A 23,052-nucleotide genomic window follows, 5' to 3' on the forward strand; every position below is an offset into this window, starting at 1 on the left:
ATAAAGCGTAGTCTAATCCAGAATGAGATTTTGCACCTCCTGGATATGAGAGTAATAGAAAATGTTCCCTCCGAAGAAAGATTTTCAGTGTTCTACTCCATTTTCTTTATTGTTCAGAAGTATAAAGGGGAATCCAAGCCGTTCTAGATCTTAAAAGAATCAACAAGTGGATAAAGAAAGTGAAGTTCCAGAGGGAGATCCTACTCTCTGTGGTGTAAATCCCCCCAAGGGGATTTACTGACTTCAGTGGATCTAGCAGATGCATATACCTCTCCAACCCAATCTGACCGTTCTATCACATGTTCCTAAGATTTGCCTATGATAGGAAGCATTATCAATATTGGATACTCCCATTTGGCTTATCCTCTTCCCCCCAGGTCTTTACAAAGATGTTGGTGGTAATCATAGCCAAACTCAGGTCACAGGAGAGCCACGTGTTCCCCTTCCTGTATGACATCTTAATCAGAGTTCCATCTCCAGCAGTGGCACACAGAGCTACATCCCTGACCTTGAATCTCATGGAGGTGCATGGCTTCATTATCAACATCAAGAAAAGCTCATTGATTCCGTCCACCATAATACCCCACTTGCGAATGGACATAGACACTTGGATTGGACATAGACACAAGGATATGTCCAACTCTAGAGAGGTTCCAGAAGATTCAAGACCTCCTCGTGTTGTTTTGGAATTGCAAGAGGCCCATTATTGCGTTGAGCCATTATTGCATAGGCCCCCTAATATCATGCATCATTCCACAGGAGCAATCACACATCAGGCTCCTTCAAGGCTTTGTCTTAAAAGTATGGGACCTGTCCCTGGAACTCACGAACGATCAAGTGAGGGTTTCAGCACAGACGATCGACTCCTTAAAATGGTGGTGAGTCCAGGGCAGTGTCCACAAGGGCTTGACCATATGCCTTCCAGATCCCCTGATCTTCACAACCGATGCCAGCCTGGAGAGCTGGGAAGCACACCTGGGATCCCAAAAAGCTCAAAGCATCTGAAGCCTGGTGGAAAGGACCCACAGCATAAACCTCCTAGAACTAAGAGCAGTCAAGTTGGCACTACAAAGATTCCCTCCAGCCTAGGGGGGGAATCAAGTCCTGATTCAGTCAGACTGCATGACCGGAGTAGTATATGTGAACAACCCAGGGTCAACAAGAAGTCCAGTGTTATATGCCAAAGCAATGGAAATCATGCAGTGGGTGGAGCTGTTTTTCCTCTCCATGAGGGCAGTTCATCTGAAGGGAGACCTGAACCAGAAGGCAGACAGACTTAGCAACCACAAGGTGAATAACTCCAAGTGGTGCAGGAAGTCTTTGAGTTAATCATCCAATTGTTCTTGTGACTTGCTCCTGGTATTGAGAGCCCTGACAAACTATCCCTTCAAATCACTGGTGTCAGTGTCAGTATTTTATTTGTCCATCAAAACTTGTGTTATGATATCCACAGGCAAGTCTCAGAGCTGGCAGCCCTCTCTAGGCAGGAACCATACTGCATGTTCCACGATGATAAGGTGATGCTCAGAACTCTGGAATCATTTATCCCAAAGGTGAACTCTTCTTTCCATGCTTCCTGAGAGGTGATTCTACATTCTGTCCAAGGCCACAGCATCCCACCGAGGAGAGGTGGCACAATTTAGCTATCAGAAGGGCTCTGAAAATTCACTTCAAACCTACGATGTTCAAGGAGATCAACTGCCCTGTTTGTATCCTTTCATCCAAAATGCTAAGGATAGAGCTTCCCAGTCTTCTATTGCTAGGTGGATTGGATTACGCCTTGTGAGAGCATGCAAGGCATCAGCAATTCTAGTTCCAGAAGTGATCAGGGGACACCCCCACGCAATCCCTGGTGACCTTGTATGCAGAAAGAGCTAATGGATCCACGTGAACTTGTGAGGCAGCCAGTTGGTCAAATGCTACCACCTTTATCAAGCCCTACAAGATGGACTTCCTGTCCTCTGCAGAGGCATCCTTTGTCAGGGAGGTGCTGCAGACAATGGCCTGGAAATGATTTTGCTCTTTGAGCAAATATTATAGATGGGAGGGATCCCATTTTCATTTTTCTGTCCTTTTCTATAATCCTCTCTATATCTGTTCACTGCTCACTTCTTCCTAGGTGTCAGAATTGTGGGAGATTGATAATTGCTTTTCTCCTAGCAGCGTTCCCACAATTCTACCTGGATGGCTCTTGCAGGGTCAGATATTAAGTGGACTTGAGGCAGGGCATTCTCAGCTGAGGGTGATCTAACTGTATAATTCAGTTCCCTTAAGCAGCCTGGAGTTTTGCTATCAAAGCATAATGTGCCCTCCACACGACTCTCCAGAACACACTGTGCCTGGTATGTCACATCCATAACAATAGAAACAGGAGATGACCTATGAGTGTGAGGCAAATTGTGTTTTGTTCTACTTCCTTGAGTGGTTTTTTAAATATTCATGTTTAATTTACTTATAGAGTGTTTAGTATATTTAGTTTGACTCACTGATGTTGGGGAGTCACATTGGCTGGTGGATGGCAAACTGCAATGGCAGTTACATACACTTTTTAGGGATGCTAACAACCTCTCTTACTACCTCTTCCTTGGGGTCCTGAGTGTCCAAATCAAAAGCAGTTGGATTTTTTTAATCTATTTACAGGTCACCTTTAATAACGAGATAATTATCACACAGACATGGTCATGTCTCAGAATAAAGTGGGTCTTCTGTAACTGAAGTGCTCAGTGTAGTGTCACATGTTGCTGGACTTAGGCCCACTGTGGTCCCAGACATTTTATTCAGCCTTTGGAAATTATGCTCTAACGTGCAAATAGCAGATTCAAGATCTTCTGCAAAGAAAGACATTCATTGAGGCCCCAATCTCAGCTGTGACTTAGCCGTGTACTTAAACTTTAAATCGAGTCCAGTGCAGCTACTTACATGCTTAAAGTTAAGTTCACGAGCAAGGCTTTATAGAATCAGGACTTTAGTGAGTATCTCATAGATTCTTTAGCCCTGAGGGATTCTTTAGCCCTATACTAGTTCTTTCTGGATAGAGTGGGGAGGAGGGGGCAGGTGCGGAGAGAGAGAAGAATCTGAGGAAAGTTCAGAAGTCTCACATAAGCGGAATATCTCATTACTTTTTATACAAGCAATCTACATTTATTTCTGCATTTATTTATCATCTCTTATCTGTAGCATTGTTCTAGCAAAATAAATAGTATTGAGGATTCTGATGATGTTCCCAGTTTTAAAGAACAACAGCAATTTTTAAAAACATACTTTATCAAAAGTCCTTTAAACTGCTTTGAATGTGTTCCAACTATAATTCCTTTCCAGTTGCTACCGGTTGCCTGTGTTTGCAACCTCCACAACTTGTATTGAGGTCCTGGGATGGCAGATTGCAGTGCTTGTAATGAGACACGGGCCTGATAATCAACTCTCAGGGAGAAAAGATATTAAACAGAAGAATACATTCAGACCAATTGGGAACTTCCCTTTTTTCCTGGCCTCTAGTACTTTTTTTTTTTGTCTGATTATGTGTTGTGCTAATGAGTGTCAGAAGTGCACTGTGATATTTGTAATGAAGGCAGACAGCCCAGATGAAAGACGCAAATCCTGTATTAGATTAAAACATGAAAAAATATAAAATATTTATTTTATTATTTAGTATATATTATTTCTGTTGAACAGTATTCAGTTATAGATATTATTAAATTAATTAATTCCCTTTTTTGCTAGCCACCTCCAAAGCACAGAAAACTGCTGCTTCAGTGGTTCTCTTCCTTGATGACATACACTGCTGCTTTTCCTGCACTTCTGCAGTTGTATCTAGTGAGAAAATATATTTATTTCGTACATATCATACTTACCTCCTACCCTCCTTTGTACCAGCAGGTCCAGAAGCTATTTTTTCCCCCAGGATTTGTATTGGTTACATTCATAGTAAATAATAAAATAAATACTGAAATAAATTGTAAAATACATTGTCTTAAATAGCTTGTTTTGAATATGACTATATTCAAATAATACAAAAATAAAATTACACTGAGGCCTTGTGGAACAGAATATATTGTAAAATGTGGAAAATATTGATCAAAGTAGTTACCCTTTCCTAATTAAAGAATGGTCTCTGTTGCCAACAAGTCATCACAATTATCATGTGAGCACATGATTTAAAATGTACTCTTCTAGATTAATTTTAAGCTTTTTTCAGCTGTGCACTTTTGCAAAGCAAAATTGTTATTTTTTTAAAATAAAGTATGATCTTTGGATGCTCTTGTACTCTGATGTATGAAACACTAACACAAGATGTACATTCATTGAGGAGATACACCCAGGATGGTGTCGGAATGGGATTATTTGTAATCCATTTAAGATTATTACTAACAATCTAAAGGGATTACAGGAGTAAACAGTGATAGTAGGAAATGTAGCTGTCTACTTATTTAGACTAAAGTAGAAACTCGAAGATTTTGGTGTGACAAAGTTTGGGTTCAGAAGTCACATTTGTTTGAAAGCAGAAAACCAAAACTAGAAAATTAACCTCTAGCTATTAGTGAAAAATCACTCTTGGTTAATTTTTTTAATGTTTCTAATTATTAAACTATTTAGTTGCTAACTAATCCACTCCTCTGTTTGCACTGAACAACAATGCTCTGCATTATTGAAACCAAATTATTGTTTTGTTACCTTGGACTCTATACTAATAGATTCATGGGTTAATGATTACTTCTTGAGTAACGTCACTGGTACAGTAATTCCATATGACATTTCTACACCTAAGACAGAAGTTCAGGCTCCAAATGATATTCTCTTTACCAGTTTAAGGCCTGATAGTGCCAAATGGCAAGCACCTTCTGCAAGTTGTTGAATGCCCTCATCTAAGTGGGATTAGGGGGATTACGTTGCAGAATTAGGCTATTAGGGCCTGATCCCACTATCATTTAAATTAATGAAAAAATCCCAGGGTCTGATGCTTATTTGCACTAAGGCCCCGTTACGCCACTCTGGCATTATAAGGGTACTTTAAAGGGGTATCAATTAAATTTGCACGCTCTTTAATGCCCTTTAATCTGCCAGACCAGTGTCAAGACACTTTCATGTAAACGGAATCAGGCTCACATTGACTTCCATGAAAGCAAAATCAGGTCCTTAGAGAGTATCACAACAGTGACTCTCGGGCCTTTTCTATACAATGAGTGCTACGGTGGCACAGCTATAGAACTTTTGAAGCTATAGTGCTCGTGGCTGCACGTACTGGAGCAATGAAAGAGGTTTTTTCATTGCTGTGGCTCTCCAGAGTCCCCGTGCTTTGATAGGTAGGTCAAAGGCAGCATTCTTCCATCAACCTAGCTGCATCTACCAGTGGAGTTTTGGTTGGCATAGCTATGGCACTCGGGAGTGTGAAAAATTCACACCGCTGAGGACCATAGCTATGCTGATCTAACTTTTAAGTATAGACTAGGCCTCACTCTTCATGTAGGTACCAGATACACTATTTCTTAGAAAATTCCATAGAAGCTGAGCCTTGAAATGGTACTAACTTCGCCTGCAAAAGTAGATTGTTAGGGATTTTGCTGTCGTAATTGTCAGGACTGGAGTGACATGGGCAATTATGTGGATATTAGGGGTTTTTTAAATCTTGTCCTTCTCTTTAAAAAAAATTGTCTCAATATTTAAATATGCTAGCAAGCAGCTTTGGATTTTTGACATTTATACTGTACTTGTAAATGTGTATGCAGCACTGCCCAACATTTCTCACATAAATCTAAATTTTTTTCCACAAGGTGTAGATATAAAAACATTTTAAGAGGAAAGGCAGAGTAGAAAGTTAAAATTTCTTCTCTGAGGCTATTTTCTGGAGCTCCAGAAGTTGTACGGTACAGATTGAGTGTTTCAGAGAGACTACTTATAATTGGCTTCAGTGGAGTTAGCAGCCAGCTTTAATAGCCTTACATCAGAGATCAATTAAGCAAAACTCCATCCTTGTGGTGATGGTGCTTGTGACATTTTGTAGAAACTAAGCAACTCAAAACATCACCCCGCCAACAGAGCAACAGCTTCTAAAATGTTCTAACACAAAGAGCTTTGCTGCACTGCAGTAGTGCTTTGTAATATTGAAAGCTGCAGCTTCTATCATGGTAGCACCATGAAACACATTCTTTAGCCAACCGAGTTGCTCAGCGCTAAAAGTTGCTAATGTAGGTCATGATCCTGCAATGAGCTGAGCACAAGCAGACCCCTGCTAACTGCAAAGGGGCTCCAAATAGGCACAGGGGTTCACTTATGAATAGCTCATTGCAGGTACAGAGCCATGGTGCTTAGTGTTGCCCTTACCCCTCTCTTTCACAGCTTCCCTGCCACTTTGTATTGGATCCAATAGACAGACAGTTACCACAAGCCTCAATGGGACTGGCAGCATTACTCCTGCAGGGTAGGGGACACCCTTGTTCCCAGCTAAGGGGTACCCATCATCCCAGACTAGGTGTGCACATAAGTGTGTAAACTAGCTGACATTCCTCCAACTTTCCCTAAACTAGTGGCTTTGGCCTGCAAAATAGTAGCTGCTAACTAGGGATGGGGGAAAGTGATTGATTTTAAAAGCTAATAAAAACATAATGTCAATTTTTTTAAAAAAAAGGAAAGCAAGTGGGAATCAAACTATAACATAACTACTCCCCACCTAACATAATTATATTGCTGTTTTAATAACTGATGCCATGGGGGATATTACTAACTTACCCTCCAGAGGTGTCAGTGTGAAGGGGCAGAAAGGCATGGTATGGGGGGATAAGGAACACTCATCAATGGCAGGTGTACACTAGAAGCACTATATCAGCACAGCTGCACCGCTGTAGCACATCTGGTGACTGTATGCCAATGAGAGAGTGCTCTCCCGTGGGCATAATTGCTCCACCTCCAAGAGAGGCGGAGAGCATCTCTGGCTGACATAGCGCCAGTGTGGACAGCGCTTAGGTTGCTGTAGCTTGCATTGCTCAGGGGGTTGTCTTTTTCACACCCCTGAGCAATGTAAATTAGATTGATCTTAAGTGGTAGTATAGACCTGCCCTCTGTGTTCTCCACCACCCTAGTATCATTTTTTATTACTGGTATCACAGCCCAGGATAAGAAGCATGTGGGGTACGATTGTGATGCTAGTAGTGAGCACTAGATTTTATAGTCTACTGTGATTTTAGTTATTTTAACAAATGAAATGGAATTAGAACCATTAAGAGCAAATTGGGCATGGTCATTGTATTCTGCTTACAGTAGGCACAAAACTGCAGGCTTTGTGTTTCTCAGGTAATGGAAGTTACTTGGTTGCCAGGTTTCTTGCCTTACGCTAGCTACTTAAGGCATGAAATAATCACTCAGCAGTGCTGTGCATGTCATGACTGACTGCTTAAAAACATACAGTGGTTAAATATATCCTGTTCTAAAATGGGGAAGATTAAACTATTACTTAACAATGAGTATTTTTCAACATCTTTACTTGGAAATGTAGAGACCATTTAGTGGCACTTAGTGCTCACTCCTAATATTTGCATCTCCACTGTTAGATCTATGCCTCATGGTGCAGGCCATTGTCCTTGTTTCCAGCTGCTAAACTACCTTAAACTACCACTGAGAATGCTTGAAATATTTTCCTGATATTACTTTTACAGGTAAGTAATTGCTATAGTTGTGAAGGGATGTTGTGATTGGGGATGGGAGAGAGATGGTCTGTGCGATCTGAAATAGGAGAGGAGCTGTCCAGTTAAATTCTGGCCGACATTATAAACTGTTGAGCAGGGTTGTTGTGCTCCACCTTTACTTCCCCAAAGAGGGATGGTTGTACTTCAATGGTGGGTGAAGTGATTCCTTTGTGTAGTTTGGTGAAATGCTTTAGAATACTTTGGGATGAAGGATGTCCATTCCAGACATTTCCCTATACTTTAAGTTCTGAGCCTTTGATCATCTTCAGGGGGATGTTTTCTCACCTTTGTAAATGAATGCCAGTGAGTGGTTTCAGTGTCCTTAGAGAGCCCAAAGGAACATTCTCCTTTTGGGTGGATTTCACCCACATCTCCTTGTTGCTGAACGGTATAGTATCCCTGTATGGGAACAGGTTGCTGGTGAAGTGTACACAGAGAGCCCTCTGTACAAAACAACTGAGAATAAAAATAGACTATGGGAGCAGAACATTGGAGGTGGGCCAAGGAAAGGGCCACTGATCCATGCTTACGCAGTGCGGAAGGGAAATGGCCACTGTTGCAGCTCAGAAAATAGAATTGTTTTTCACTGCCACCTCTCAGATGGCCTGTATAAGTCTGCCACGCAAGTTTCCCATTTGTCCTTGCACACAGGGAGAATTAATTTCACACTTTCTCTGTTCTCACTCTCCAGGAATTTAAAATCATCTTTCTACCTTTCCCATATGGGCAAAACTCCTGCCTTAAAATGATCTGACAGGATAGTAGTTTTCAGTTTGCTTATCTCATATATAGATGTACCAAGATAAGCTTTCAAAGAAAAGCGTAAGCTGTGCTTGTAACATCCTGCAGAGAGAAGTTTTCCATACTTTTCACCTCCTTCCAGCAACTTTTTGCATTCCCAAACAAAAGTGAGCCGAAGATTGTTTCTGCTATGTAATTGATGCTTATAAATCAGATACATCTGACAATGCCAAATGTTAATAAGACTTGTGTCCTTAGTTTGGCTTCCAGGAACATAAGTGTCAAAGTTCTTTTTGGAAGAAGCAAACTGCAGTGGTGGGACATAGAACCAAGGTCTTGATTATTTGTTCAGACACATGAAAGACGCTGCAGCCAAATTTTAATTGAGTAATTACATTCTGCCTATCTAAATCCCTGTACACTTTCGGTATTCTTCACTTCCTGACCTAAGCTGTTGTGCAGTGTTGCTGTATGGTGTTAAACAGTTGTTTCATTCCAATAGTGTGGATGAAGTGATCCCTGTATATCATGTGTCAGTTCAAGTTTGCAAAGCGCTCTAGATATGCAACATGATCTTATTCTTTTGATTCATTATCTTTTGGCCCTCTACTGAGAGTGGCTATTATTATTGCAGAATGTTCTGTATGTAGTCTTTGTATTTCACAAGGGATAGTTATGATAGTTATCAGATCTCTGTGTGTATGTCATATGGATATACCAGTATATGTATAAAGATTATGGGCCTGAATCTCCTTTCTGCCAGTATAAATCAGAAGTAACTCCACTGAAATCAACAGAATTACACTGGTGTCATTGACATGAGAATCGGGTACTATATGCACAAATCTAAACAACATCAGTTAATAGTTTTGTTTCTCTTTTAGTTTGTGTTTTGAACAGCTCCATCATTTTAACCTTTAGGAATGAAATTTGTTTTACCACCTGGTTTAGCAAAAATTATCTTTCTCTCTCTTTTCTCCTCTTGCTCTTCACCCTTCTCCCTCCCTGTTCTCTGGGATCATCATGCATGTTAGGATAGCAGATGAATAAGGTTTTCAGTGTGGTTCTGTACTCTATCTGTGGGATACAGATCTTAGTCTCAATTCTGCCAGAGCCTGCTAATCCCTGTGTAAATGGCAGTTTTCCAGGTTTAAATCTTAGCCAGTGTTTATGTTAAGAGGGTTAATGGTGATTCCCAAAAACCTCTCATTGGTTCACAAAGCAAAAACATCTGTTGGGCTAAAAAGTGGTTAGTTAGCTAACTTAGGAGGAAACGAGGCTTTTCCCAAAATTCACACTGCCATCAACAGGAAATGCTGCATAACAGATTTAGGGAGTCGAGAAGGCAAGTGGATGGAGAAGTTATACTCTTTGATCTTTGTATATGTGTGTGTTCTTTCAATTTAAAAAAGCCCAAACCATTGTTGTTAAATGGAACAAAGTTCTTTAAAACATATCTAAAACATTTATTGTGCTTGAATAACTTTTAATGTATTTGCTTAGGTTAATGGTTTGGCCAAAAGCTGTGAGGCCTTTTTGCATAAATGGCTTGGAGTACATAGCTGGGAAAAGGCAATTTGGCAAGTAATAAGCAGGGTTAAACTGAATGCCTAGTAATGTTTATAACAAAAAACAAAACTCTGTGTAATAGGAGTTACCCATGTTTTAGGTATTTTTCATCATCTTCATTAAGCCTATTTCTAAATACCATCTGCCCTTTGATTTGTTGTGGGGTGGGGCCCTGAGATTGGGTTACATATGGGCTGCTCTCGGTAATAATATGCCACAGCTTTTAACCTCTCTGAATCTGCTTTCTTCTCTGTAAAGTGGTAGTAATAATATTTGTATACCTCCCAGGAATATTGTGAGGTTTAATTAATTAATGGTGGGAAAGCATTATGAGATTGATTTAACTTTTTACCCTTTTAATTCAGCCCTACTTGCTTCAAGAGGTGGAGATTGATGGTAGATATAACCATACTTATAAGATGACAGAGACTACACATTCTCATGTCCTAGTTAGGACTGTGAAATGTCATAGCTACCAGAGCTGAGAGAGGTTTCATCATCAAGGGATTTCTTTGTGAGGAGTTTAAGAAATCTGTTCTTCCCTTGATACACATTGACAGTGATGCTGGAACAATCTATATAATGGGGGTGCTGAACCATTGAACCAAAATGCAAACCCCTGTATATGATGGAAACCACTTCAAGCCAGGGGGCGCAGCAGCACCTCCAGCACCCCTAGTTCCAGCACGTACGCATATGGATGCGTAACTCCCCATGCATCCCTTGTGCTTGATGTTTTGGTAGCAGAAATCCATACACTTTCTCACCTTCAGGCTGCACTATTGTAACTCACTCTATCTGAGGTGAGACAAAAAGTTCATGAAGAAACTACAAGTAGGTACATAGCTCAGTAGCCCAATGCCTAAGTGGGATGAAATAAAGAGAACCTATCTGCAACCTATACCGCTGTTCTTAAACTCTATCCTGTGTTGCTGTTCTCTACCAAGTCCAATTCAAGGTTCTGATGCAGATCTATAAAGCCTTACAATGGGTAAGAGCGTACCACTGTGACAGCTACAACTGTCCAGTGCACTAGAAGTAACAAAGCACAAATATAAAATTGGGAAGATCAGAGCCTTCTCAGCAGTAATTCCAGAGCCCTGTAACGCCTTCTTATTGGAGATAGGGAAGAGTCTTACCCTTGTTATCTTCCAGTCATGTTGTAAGACTCTTCAATAAAGTATTCCCCCAAGAGGAGAGCTGGCAAGATGCTCTGAAGTAAAAGAGTTAAATCAATGAATGAGATTAGAGAATTAGCTGACCCTCAGGACAGATCCCACTGTTTCCAATAGGCTATGTCCATTTGATCGTTTCCACGGTGAGACAATGAGTCTATTACACCTGCCTATCAATAGAAGAATAATAGACTATTTTAAATTGTGCACTTCTGACAAGTTAAGGGCTATTAAATTAAACCCAAGCGTTCTGTATTCAAATCTAATTTCATTTACACTAAATTTTGCACTTTTTTTCTGTGGAAGCTCATGGTGTTAAACTAAAATGTATGTATATTCTGTCAGTGAAGAGTATGAAACTTCATTGCAGTATGAAACTCCTGCAGGGAGGGTCTGCCTGGGTACAGAAGGGCGTGTGGTTTAGTAAATGCTGCCCTCTACAGGCTGTCTCATCTGCTCTTAAAATTCATTGTATACATTCAAAGCTTTCCAAAAGACATTTGCCTTTTTTAAAGTCCAGCTTTTTCTCTCCCTTTGCTAAGGTATTGTGCTCACTTGCAACCACCTTCTCAGACTCTCATGTGCGCATGCGTGTGTGTGTGTGTGTGTGTGTATTGAAATAGATATCGTATACTTCTAGAGTACAAAAATGAGGTACTAGCCATGTGTTTATTCCCAATAGAACTCTTAGACAACACAGTAAAAACATGAATGTGTAATTATCAATAAATATGTTTTAAATATTATATAAATAAATGCAAAATTTAGTAATATTCTCTGTCTCTATGAGTTATTTTCTTCTGTGGTTGCTTAAACAGTTGGAACGGTAAAACTATATTCTTTTTTAGCTACAGTAAGTGCTACAGGCTCCAGAATGGATTAAAAACAGATGCTGTTTTACTGCCTCTGCCCAATTTAAAAGTCTGTTCATTGTTTTATTGATCCCCTTTCCTGCATGGGAAACCACTGCACAACCCTATTGAAGATGGACTAGAATGCTCCAAGAGCACAAGGAAAATTTTAAAACTATATATTAGCAACAGGTAAAAACACAAAACAAACAAAAAATCTTATCTGTTTAAATATTACACCATAAAGTAGCTTTTTTAAATGATTAGTACATTGCCAAAGAATATTTTACCAAACTCCACTTTGATTATTGGGAAACAGAGTGGAGCGCAGTGCAAGTTTGCTTGAAGCTTATCAGTGGGAACTTGTAGGATTAAGGAAACTGGGGCATTCCCCAAAAAAAACACACTCTAATCTTGTGTCTTTAAGATCGTAGCAGGTGAGTAGCAGGTGTAAAGGGCACAGACAGCCACACTCTGATCAAGCAGACATTTTATAATAAAGTTTTACCATCACCAGAATCTTCTCTCATAGCAGCTACCCAAGAGAACTCAGTTTCAAGTTCTATAGGTAATTGAGATAGGTAATCTAATCATAAAATGTCTGCCTGTGGCATGTATACAGGATTAATTGCCCTCCATAAGAGGGCTGAATGTGAGTCCTGCAGTTATATGACTCTCCTCTCTCTCCTAACAAAGAGTCTCCAAAGCCTTCACTGACCTATCAAAAGTATAAACAGTTACTGCTCTTCAGCTGCATTACTTGAAATGATCACAGATTTGTGATCCTCTTTTGCCGCTGTAGACTTCAATAAATAGAGGCAATTCAGTTCTGAAGATCTGGAGGCCTAGAAATTCCAAAGGCTATGGAATTATTAGTTCTCCCTTTCAGTAGCTATCACCAAAGAATATCTGAGGAAACATTATTTTTCAGTGGTATAAAACTCCCATTTCTAGTTTTGTAAGATCTCAGAAAAACAGACTTTAAACTTGTTGCAGATGCAGAATTGAATATTGCTCTTCCTGCACTTCAGAGCATTGTAATTTTGAGGAATGAAGAAAATGGTCGGTTCGGTGTTGATTTCCTGTTCTAAATTGCAGCTGTTTGAAACTAGGGGTTTGGAAAGTTAGGACAAGACCCTGGAAGATATATTAGTGGGTAGAGTGCAAGTGAATCACTCAAAGTTGCACAGTAAATGCAAAAAGAAAAGGAGTACTTGTGGCACCTTAGAGACTAACACATTTATTTGAGCATAAGCTTTCATGAGCTACAGCTCAGTTCATCGGATGCAGTTTTTTGCATCTCTTTGCAGTTTATCTTAGTCTTTCAATTCTAATAAGTGTCAAAATACACTTGCACAAATGTAGTATGGTTTTCATTTTTTATTTTATTCTTATGACTAAGAATTTCCTTTTGTTTGTTGTAGGATTATCCATATGGAATAATTGGCTGAATGTTTCCCCTTGATAATTCACCTTGTTAGAAAGGGATTTTGATGTATGACTACCAACTTTTACTAAGTATTTATTAATCCTTTTTTCAAAAATATTTGCTTGGCCACTACAGTTGCTCAAATTGCCATACTTTTTTAGAAGGAATAATACCTATTGATAGTTCCTATCTGTGCAAGTCTGAAACCTGCACTTTTGTATTCACAGCTTGCATGATATAAAATTTAGAGATTGCTTGTCAAACTGTCAGCTGAGTTTCCTAGGAAACTCACTAAGGATATTTATAAAACTACAGATAAGACATATTAATAGATAGAAAGAATAATGTTAGGCGATGATTATTTTTTTTATTTCTCCAGTCCATTTTAACATGCTTTAAGTCAACAATGAACTTAACCCAGTTTACTTATAGAGGCTTGATGAGCTTTCATCAGTCTTGCCCCCTCCTTTTGCATCCCCAGTTTAAAAATAAATAAATCAAATTACAGATTGTTCCATGTCAGGATATGTTAAAAATTGTGTTATAAAGTTCTAAGTGTACAGAAGAAACTAAATACTGTTATGCCAATTATAAATCAGAATGATTCATAAATAAAAAAAAGTTTGTGAATTTATAAATCTAATTGGACTGTGTACAGTGTGTTATAGTTTCATGACACACATGAAAGCCTACATGTTTAATTTCAATGCAGATTTATGTAAAACACTTATTGCGGGCTTGACAAAAATATTGAATGAATGTTTGTCAAGAATATGCACAAGTAGAGGATTTGTCAATTCTGTTGATACAAAAATACAGTAGAAATTCATTCTGTTTACTTAGCTTGACATATTATGTAGGTTGTACCTGTACAAAGAGGAAAAAATGATTATATTATCAACTTTTACTGGTTTTCTATTGCATTTTCATTATTCGGATATTGCTGATATAAGGATTAATAAGGGTGCAGTGAATTCTCGCCTTTTAAGCATATCAAATCTGAATTTTGCATCTTGTATCTTTACTATTCTATGATGTATACCTGAAAAATGTAAATTCCAACAAGAGGCGTTAATTAGAAGTATTTGGGGGAATGTAGAAATTAATGTTCTATGGAAAAATAACCTCGTGATCATGGCGATTGTATCTTGGTTATCTGCAGTTATGGCAGTGGAAAACAAAAAAAAATTACTGCAAGTAATTTTTATTACGCACACGCGCACACACACACACACACACACACACACACACACACACACACACATTGTATCTTTCATTCTCTTTAAATTTGTCTTTATGGCAAAGTACTATGCAAATAGGGTTTGGAAGGGTATTTTTGCAACCAGACAGTGTGTGTGAAGCCATCTGTTTGAGTCACTCTGAAAGTCAGGAGTTCAACCTGTATTCGTATTCCCCACTGTAATTAAATAAATTCCACATGCATACCCTTAAAAATTAGAAAAATGGGGGGGAAAACTTGCTAATTCAGGGAGAAATCTTGGTAATGATAACTTTATACCCTGAGGTGGATTCACTGAGAGAGGATGTGCACCAAAAAACAATCCAGAAATTCAAAACAGATTCTAAGTCATTCAGGCAATCCCTGAAAACGAGACATCTGGGCTCAAACAAGTAAACAAACAAACAAAAAATTCCAAAAAACTTGGGGAAGAGACCCACTTTTTAATTAATCTCAGGTACTTTAAAAAAAAAATTTCCTTACTTATGTTATACTAACCCCTTACAGTAGATTATTAAAATTAATAATATTTTTAAATAGGTTTTGTTTATAAAACAAAACAAACTCCTCTTCCCATTTTTTTTAACCAAATCCTAAATTTTAGGTTTGAACAACTTGACAGTGTTCTTGTGGCATAGATGCATTATCTCATATGAGGAAATGTGGATTTAAACCAACATTTTAATGTAATGCAGTTTTACAAAATTCATATTTATTTTGATCCCATTTGCCTTGTTTGTGGGTATTGCCTGACAGTAAGTATAAAGCATAATATTGCAACATGGACTGGGTAAATGGTGTGTTGTGGACAGAAAATATATACTTGATCAAAGTAAGTAAATTGTTAGGCTTAGGCCTTAACCTCAAACCCATCTTTTTATAAGTGCTAGAATCTAAAATTGAAAAGGTAACGGAGATTGTAGAGTTCACGATTTTCTAAGTGTGTGTGTATGTGTGTGTTTTTTATTCTAGCTTTCTGGAAAGAATTGACAGCGTCAGTATGGTTGACTATACACCCACAGACCAGGTGAGTGAAACTGAAGAGGTAGTGTGTGAACTAGGGTACCTATTTTTGAAAGTTAGTAATTTCTGCTGTAATACAATTTCCTTTGAGGGGAGAGACTAGAACCACATTTAACGTGAATTCTTTATGTAAACATTACTTTAATCACAGCTGATTTTGATGTTTCATAGAAATATGGCAAACCACATAATTCTTGAATCCAGTGCAGTACTTCAGCCAGCACTCTAAGGAGATAGTGAAATATTCCAGTTTAAAATATGTTGAGAGTCCTTTCAGTCGAACCAACTAGATTAATACAATTGGTTCTGTTGTTGACTCCTATGATCCATCTGTTCTTCTTCCCTACTTCCCATTCTGTCTCCCCCAAACCACAGCATTCGGCACTAACTGAGAAATCCAAGGCTTTCCTGTGCAGGTCTCCATACGTAAAAGAAATGTTTAATTTCTACTGTGTGGCAGTGGTGGCAAACAGGAGAGCGGTGATGCACTGGGGACTCTGCCTTCTGCATGTGGCAGAACCAGAGCTGTGTGGTAGCTACCTACACTAGAGTGTAGGAGGAAGCAACTCTGGTGGAAGCATATCTAATGACTTTGCACTGCAGATCCACTTGGCCATAAACATGCTAGAAGGGGAAGGATTTCTATTTTTCTTCCCCTTTGCCTCCAACCAACACCTGTGTCCCATAATGCCTTCTATCTTTTATTTAAGCTTTGTTTGTGGGCCTATAGGTTGGACTCTAGTTTCATGTTGGGACACAGATGCATCATATGAATTTATTATATCATTTATACCACTGTGAAACTAGAACAAATTTGTTGCTTATTCAGTTGGGACTTGTGTATATGTATAATATGTGTATGTGCATTTAAATTTTAAAACTTTATATTTCAGGATCAGTCTTCAGAGTGACCTTCCTTCTCTATAGCTACTGAAAATTATGTTAGGCAGGCCGCTCATTTTTTAAAATTGTTTCATTATGTTTTGTTATGGCACCCAGAGGCCTTCCGGCACGGGTACCAAAAATAGCCAGGACATTTCCCCTAGAGGAGGTCTAGAAGAACCAGAACAAGTTGCTGAAGATACTACAGCCATCCTCTTCTGCAAATATCGCCATCCCCATAAATGAGGCGATTCTAGAGATGGCGGAGACAGTATGGCAGACACCAGCCACTGCTTTCCCCCCCACACACACACTCTCCTCCGACGTGCAAAAGGGCAGACAGGAAATATTATGAGTCTGCAAAAGGCATGGATTTTCTTTTTTCCTACCCGCAACCAAATTCTCTTGGGATGGAAGCTGCAACTTATAGGGACAAACAAACACAACACAGGTCAACACCACAGGATAAAGACCACATACGCTGTACCTTTTGGGCTGCAAGGTATACACCTCTTCCACCTTGCAATTTCGTATTGCCAATTACAGCGCTCTCCTGGCAAAATATGATCACAATAATTATGCCAAACTCTTCGAATTTACCACTGACCTCCCTGAGGACAAAAAGGCACAACTCAAGACCATACTTGTTGAAGGACAGCTGGTCTCGAGAACTGTCTTACAAGCAGCCCTGGACATGGCCGATAAAGCTGCCCATACCACTGCCATGGCTATCATCAAGTGTAGCGCTTCCTGGCTCTCGTCCTTGGATGTACCCAGGGAGCTGCAATTGAAGATAAAGGATCTACCTTTCGATAACGACAAACTATTCTCCGCCAGAACAGATGAAGTTCTCCACACTATGAGGACTCACATGCAACCTTACGCACACTCGGCATATACATCCCAGCCCTACCAATGACCTAGGGATCATCCATATACCTGCCCTCAACCCAGACCATATGACATGGGCAAACAAAGGAACAGACCACCTTGGTGCTGGCAGGCACAACCACAGCAATCAGCACCTCAACCCACTGGAAACAAACCGCAGTTTTGAAGGTTTGGTCGAGGGTTTGAATGACCTCCCCATGACACCAGTGCCTATCTGCCCATTTGGCCACTGCCTGCGACATTTTTACCAGGCCTGGGAGCACATCGCTCAAGACCATTGGGTCTTAGAAATAGTACAATTCCATCCCCTTTACTTCTTGCTCCACTACCCTCCCGCCTCTCTGTCCCTCTTCAGGGACCCCTCTCACGAGCAGTTTCTAAAGCTGGAAGTAGATCATCTCCAGCTGGGTTCCGTGGAACCAGTACCGACACAATACAGTGGGAAGGGTTTTATTCACACTACTTCCTGACCCAGAAGAAAAGTGGGGGATGGTGCCCGATACTAGACCTCAGAAAACTCAACAAATTTGCATGCTCCCAAAACTTCAAGATGGTCACCTTGGGCACAATAATCCCAGCGCTGGAGCAAGGGAACTGGTTTACAGCCCTCAACCTACAAGATGCATACTTTCACATCACTATACACCCAGCTCACAGACGATTCCTCCGATTCACAGTGGGACACAATCATTTGCAATACAGAGTGTTCCCATTCAGACTGTCCACCTCATTGAGAGTCTTCTCCAAAACCCTTGCAGTAGTTGCGGCATATCAATGCAAACAAGGGATCATATTTTTCCCATACCTGGACGATTGCCTCCTCAAAGGATGCACATTCACAGAGACAGAAACAAGCACACAACTCACCATCCATCTCTTCCAAAAACAGGGACTTCAACTGAATGTGCAGAAGTCAACATTAGTACCCACACAGCAGTTAGACTTCATCAGGGCACACCTTGACTCAGTTCAAGCCAGAGCTTTTCACCCCATACCAGATATCTAGCTATAAAACATCTGGTAGACAACATCTCCATATGCCCACGAATTGAGGCAAGGACCTGCTTACAACTATTAGGACACATGGCCGCCACCACATTCAGGGCAAAACACGCCAGACTACATATGCAGTTTCTCCAAGGCTGGCTGAGTTTGGTGTACAGACCCACCAAATATAGCCTGAAAAAGCTTGTTACACCAGCTTCCAAGGTCCTAGAATCCCTACAGCGGTAGACCAAACCAGAAAACCTATGTGTGAGTATTCCCTTCCAACAAACACCACCATCGATCATGATCACAACAGATGCCTCCCTACTGGTCTGGGGGGTGCAACAGGATCACCACACAGTACAAGGGAGGTGGTCACCACCAGAGACATGCCTACACATAAACTTACTGGAACTCAGAGCGGTGAGAGAGCCTGCCTTCATTTCCTGCCTCTCAAAAGAAATGAATCAATAAGAGTGATGACAGACAACGTAGCGTGCATGTTCTACATCAACAGACAAGGGGGGACTCGTTCCCGCTCCCTCTGCACTGAGGCCATGAGGCACCACATTGACATCTCAGCTTCCTACCTCCCAGGATGTCAAAATACCACGTCCAACACACTAAGCAGACACTTTTCTCAGGAGCATGAGTGGGAATTGAACCATACGGTCTTTCAACAGATCTTCTGCCAATGGGGATTCCCTTCTGACAGCCTATTCACCACAGCACAAAACCACAAATACCCACTGTTCTGTTCCAGGGTGGGATTCAATTCCTGATCTATGGGGGATGCTTTTCTAATCAGTTGGGACAATACACTCATGTACGCATTCCCCCCATACCTCTGATACACAGAGTCCTACGCAAAATTAGGGACAACAAGGCCAGGATCATTATGATTGCTCCAGCATGGCCTAGACAGACCTGGTACCCTTACTTTCTACATGTCAGTTTGTCCTCCACGGATCCTCCCGATTGAGGCCAGACCTCCTGTCACAGGCCAATGGCCACATCATCCATCCTCAACTGGAAAAGCTCCATCTGAAGGTGTGGCTGCTGCATGGTTCCACTTAGACAAGTTAACCTGTTCAGAACGAGTCAAACTCGTGTTACTGAACAGCAGACGTGAATCCATGCACAAAGACCTACCTACAAAAATGGAAACGCTTTTCCACATGGAGTCTTGACAAATGCCTCACTCCCTGCACTATGCCCTTACCCATTGTGCTAGACTATTTTCTAGAGCTCAAGAACTCAGGCCTATCCCTAAGCTCTATCAGAGTCCATCTCGAGGCAGTTAACGCCTTCCATGACAAGATTGATGAGTTCTTGACATTTACACATCTAATCATGAACTGCTTCTTAGCTGGGCTCCAGAACCTTTATCCCAAAGTACACTCTCCCACATCCACATGGGATCTGAATCGAGTCCTCAAGGGACTCATGATACCCACATTTGAGCCACTTGTCACTTGCTCCTTACAACACATGTCAATGAAGGTGGCATTCTTAGTGTCAGGTTTACGGCTGTGCATATGACCTTAATTCTGCTCCTTTGTTACTTATGATACAATCTTTAATTACATGATCACATACTATTTTTCCCTAGGACTCATCTTGTTCAGGGCATAAGGGGGCAGAATTAAGGTTGCATAAGCAACTGTAAATCTGGCATTCCCTAACTTGTGAGTGCTTTACTTTGCAACCTAACATTTTAAACTTATTTTTATATAATTTAAAATACATTATCCATCTCACATGTGCAACTTTATACAATCATCAGAAATAGACTTCATTATGTGTTTAGTGGACGAAAACATCCGACATCCCCCTGCTTCTACAAAATCAAGATTGTGGGCAGATCTAGTTATGTTATTTTATTTGTATACTGATGGTGTGAATTTGCAGGTAAATGCTTATAAACAAGACAGATTTTACTTAGATGAAAATCCTTGATGTTTATTTTAATTAAAAGGAGTATTCCATGCTTTTCAAATCAAAATAAGGGGGTAAAAATGTCATTCATCTGTGTCTATTTTCTTATTTCCAGGATCTATTAAGATGCAGAGTTTTGACATCAGGGATTTTTGAAACAAGATTTCAAGTAGATAAAGTAAATTTTCAGTAAGTGTATTAGCAATAATTTATGGTTATTGTACTTATTTTGAACCACTTGATTCAGATGTCCCTACCTCACACCTTTTATATTATAGCTATTGTAGGTCTTCCAACTTCTTTGTCTTTATAGGACATAATGTAATTGGCTTTTACTCAAACGGAAAAGAGAGCTTAAAACTGTAGTAGTGTCCCCTAGTGTCTCTCTATCTTAGGGTGTATCTGTGGTAGATGTTCCTTATTATTTCATTTCATGTTTATGTAACCTTGTCAATTTACACAGTACTTTTCTTTACTTTCTTTGGAGTTGATGCAGACTTCATTGGGAATATTTGCATCAGTAAAGGTTTGAAGAATTGGGCCCAAAGAAATAAGTTTGTTCTTGTTCTGAACAGCTGTAATCTATGGATTTTGAGGTTTTATATCAGTGGTGGGCAACCTGCGGCCCATCAGGATAATCTGACTGCAGGCCACGAGACATTTTGCTGATGTTGATCGTCCGGATGCACAGCCCCCCGCAGCTCCCAGTGGCTGCGGTTCGCTGTTCCCGGCCAATGGGACCTGCGAGAAGCAGCAGGCAATGTGCTGGCTGCTGCTTCCTGCAGCTTCCATTGGCCGGGAATGGTGAACTGCGGCCACTGGGAGCTGCGGGGGGCCATGCCTCCGGACGATCAACGTCGGCAAAATGTCTCGTGGCCCACAATCAGATTATCCTGATGGGTCGCATATGCTCCACGGGCCACAGGTTGCCCACCACTGTTTTATATTGTTTCTCTATTAAAACACACACAATTTTTTTTCATACGCATCATCAGGCTGCTTGTAGTTGTTATTTTTCACAAAAATATTTTATCAATATTGTGCCTCTGAATTGTAACATCCCCACCGAGTTTTGGAAATATTCTGAAACTTGTGCCTGTTAGAACATGGTAGGTCCAAACATTTTGACGCCACACCTATAAAAGGATCTCTCATTAACCTCATCCACATATAGTTTTAAAGGCTTAAAAACCTATTTCTCCTGCAGGGACAAGTGTGTTTCTGTAGAAATTCAGTGGAATTCTCCCAACAGGGCAGGGGAGATGGAATTGTTACGTCTGCATGACAGGGCAGCACAATTTCAGGAGCTCTCTTCCCCTTCAGGCAGTATTTCTTTGCTGTTGCCCTTGGGTCTGTCAGACTGAACCCTAACCTTGCATGCTTCATGTGATTTTCCTAGTGCACACAAATGATATAACACCCTATGGCTTTTTAACAGCATGTTTGATGTAGGTGGCCAGAGAGATGAAAGAAGAAAATGGATCCAATGTTTTAATGGTAAGTCTGCACCACATTTTAATCTTGAATCTATTTTCTGCTGGGAGAGTTTCTGTACTGTTCTTAGAATTTTGTTTTGCACTAAATTTAAATAAGCCGGCCCCTTTTTTCAAAACCATCTGTGTATTTTGTATTATTTTAGCAGTTCACTACATCTTCTCCTCTTAAGTTTCTCTCACCAAATGATGTGTTTAAAGCGAAACAGTCTCATTTGAACATAGATTAAAACTGCACATCATCATGTGACTTAATAAAGGAACCCAACATCACATATCGTTTCTTCCAACATAAATTAGAGTACACACTGCAGACGGAGTTGTGTGGAGCCTTTGTGTGGCTGCATTAAAATATTACAGTGTTGAGCTTGTTTGGGGTAAATGAAACATTCTGTTCTCTTTATTTTTTCTTTTCTTTTCACCAAGATGTCACTGCTATAATCTTCGTTGTGGCCTGTAGCAGCTACAACATGGTAATAAGGGAAGACAATAACACAAACAGACTACGGGAATCCCTGGATCTCTTCAAAAGCATCTGGAACAACAGGTAAAAATAAATTTCTTTCTGGAGCATTAATGTAGTCAGTAATAACGAAATTAATATTTAACACTTACATTTTTCTGAGCATTGTTCAAGGATTAATTACTTAAACATTAGCTAATAATTTAAAAGGCTCAGTCAAGTACTTTTTCTATGTGTTGTTATTAATATCTCCGTAGCAACTTATAGAAATTTAAAATAAAATACCTTTCCTTACCGATTGAAAAGAACTTTGCCACTTTAAGTTGCCAATGAATATGTACTTAAGTGCATACAGTGATAACTCACTAATGAGAAGCCCCCATTGCTAAGTATTTAGATTTTTTTTGTTTAGAAAATGTCAAGACAGGACCAGAATGTTCCCTGGTAACCAATCTTGAAGCACCACCAATTGCACTAACCTCTCCGCAACACCATCCATGGCCCTGGAACAGGGCAGTTGCACTTAGAGTACATTGCTGCTGCACAGACAAGACTACATCAGATTCTCAGTATTCTAATAGGATCATAAAATTGAACAAGAAGTCGACAGGCCAGATGGTCCACCAGAACTTACAGATTCAGGCAGGGAGTGAGAAGGGCTTTGGAAAGGCCAGCAGCCACCACTTCTGTATTC

The 23,052-nt window shown here is 40.1% G+C and overlaps 1 protein-coding gene across 3 annotated transcripts in view; it reads left to right on the top strand.

The window, feature by feature from the left end:
* The window catches only part of GNAL (G protein subunit alpha L), a 328,963-nt gene that overhangs the window by 290,880 nt on the left and 15,031 nt on the right, over positions 1–23,052 (top strand). For 2 of the 3 annotated variants that reach the window (XM_038392217.2, XM_038392218.2), the window contains exons 6-9: positions 15,654–15,708; positions 20,518–20,591; positions 21,841–21,899; positions 22,322–22,442. In XM_038392217.2, the coding sequence (XP_038248145.1) occupies positions 15,654–15,708; positions 20,518–20,591; positions 21,841–21,899; positions 22,322–22,442 (309 nt within the window). Of the gene's footprint in view, positions 1–14,093; positions 14,101–15,653; positions 15,709–20,517; positions 20,592–21,840; positions 21,900–22,321; positions 22,443–23,052 lie in introns of those variants that run through there. The other variant, XM_043508113.1, reaches the window with a different exon arrangement.

The sequence above is a fragment of the Dermochelys coriacea genome, chromosome 2, assembly GCF_009764565.3.
Source record: "Dermochelys coriacea isolate rDerCor1 chromosome 2, rDerCor1.pri.v4, whole genome shotgun sequence".
In the NCBI taxonomy this organism is placed as follows: Eukaryota; Metazoa; Chordata; order Testudines; family Dermochelyidae; genus Dermochelys; species Dermochelys coriacea.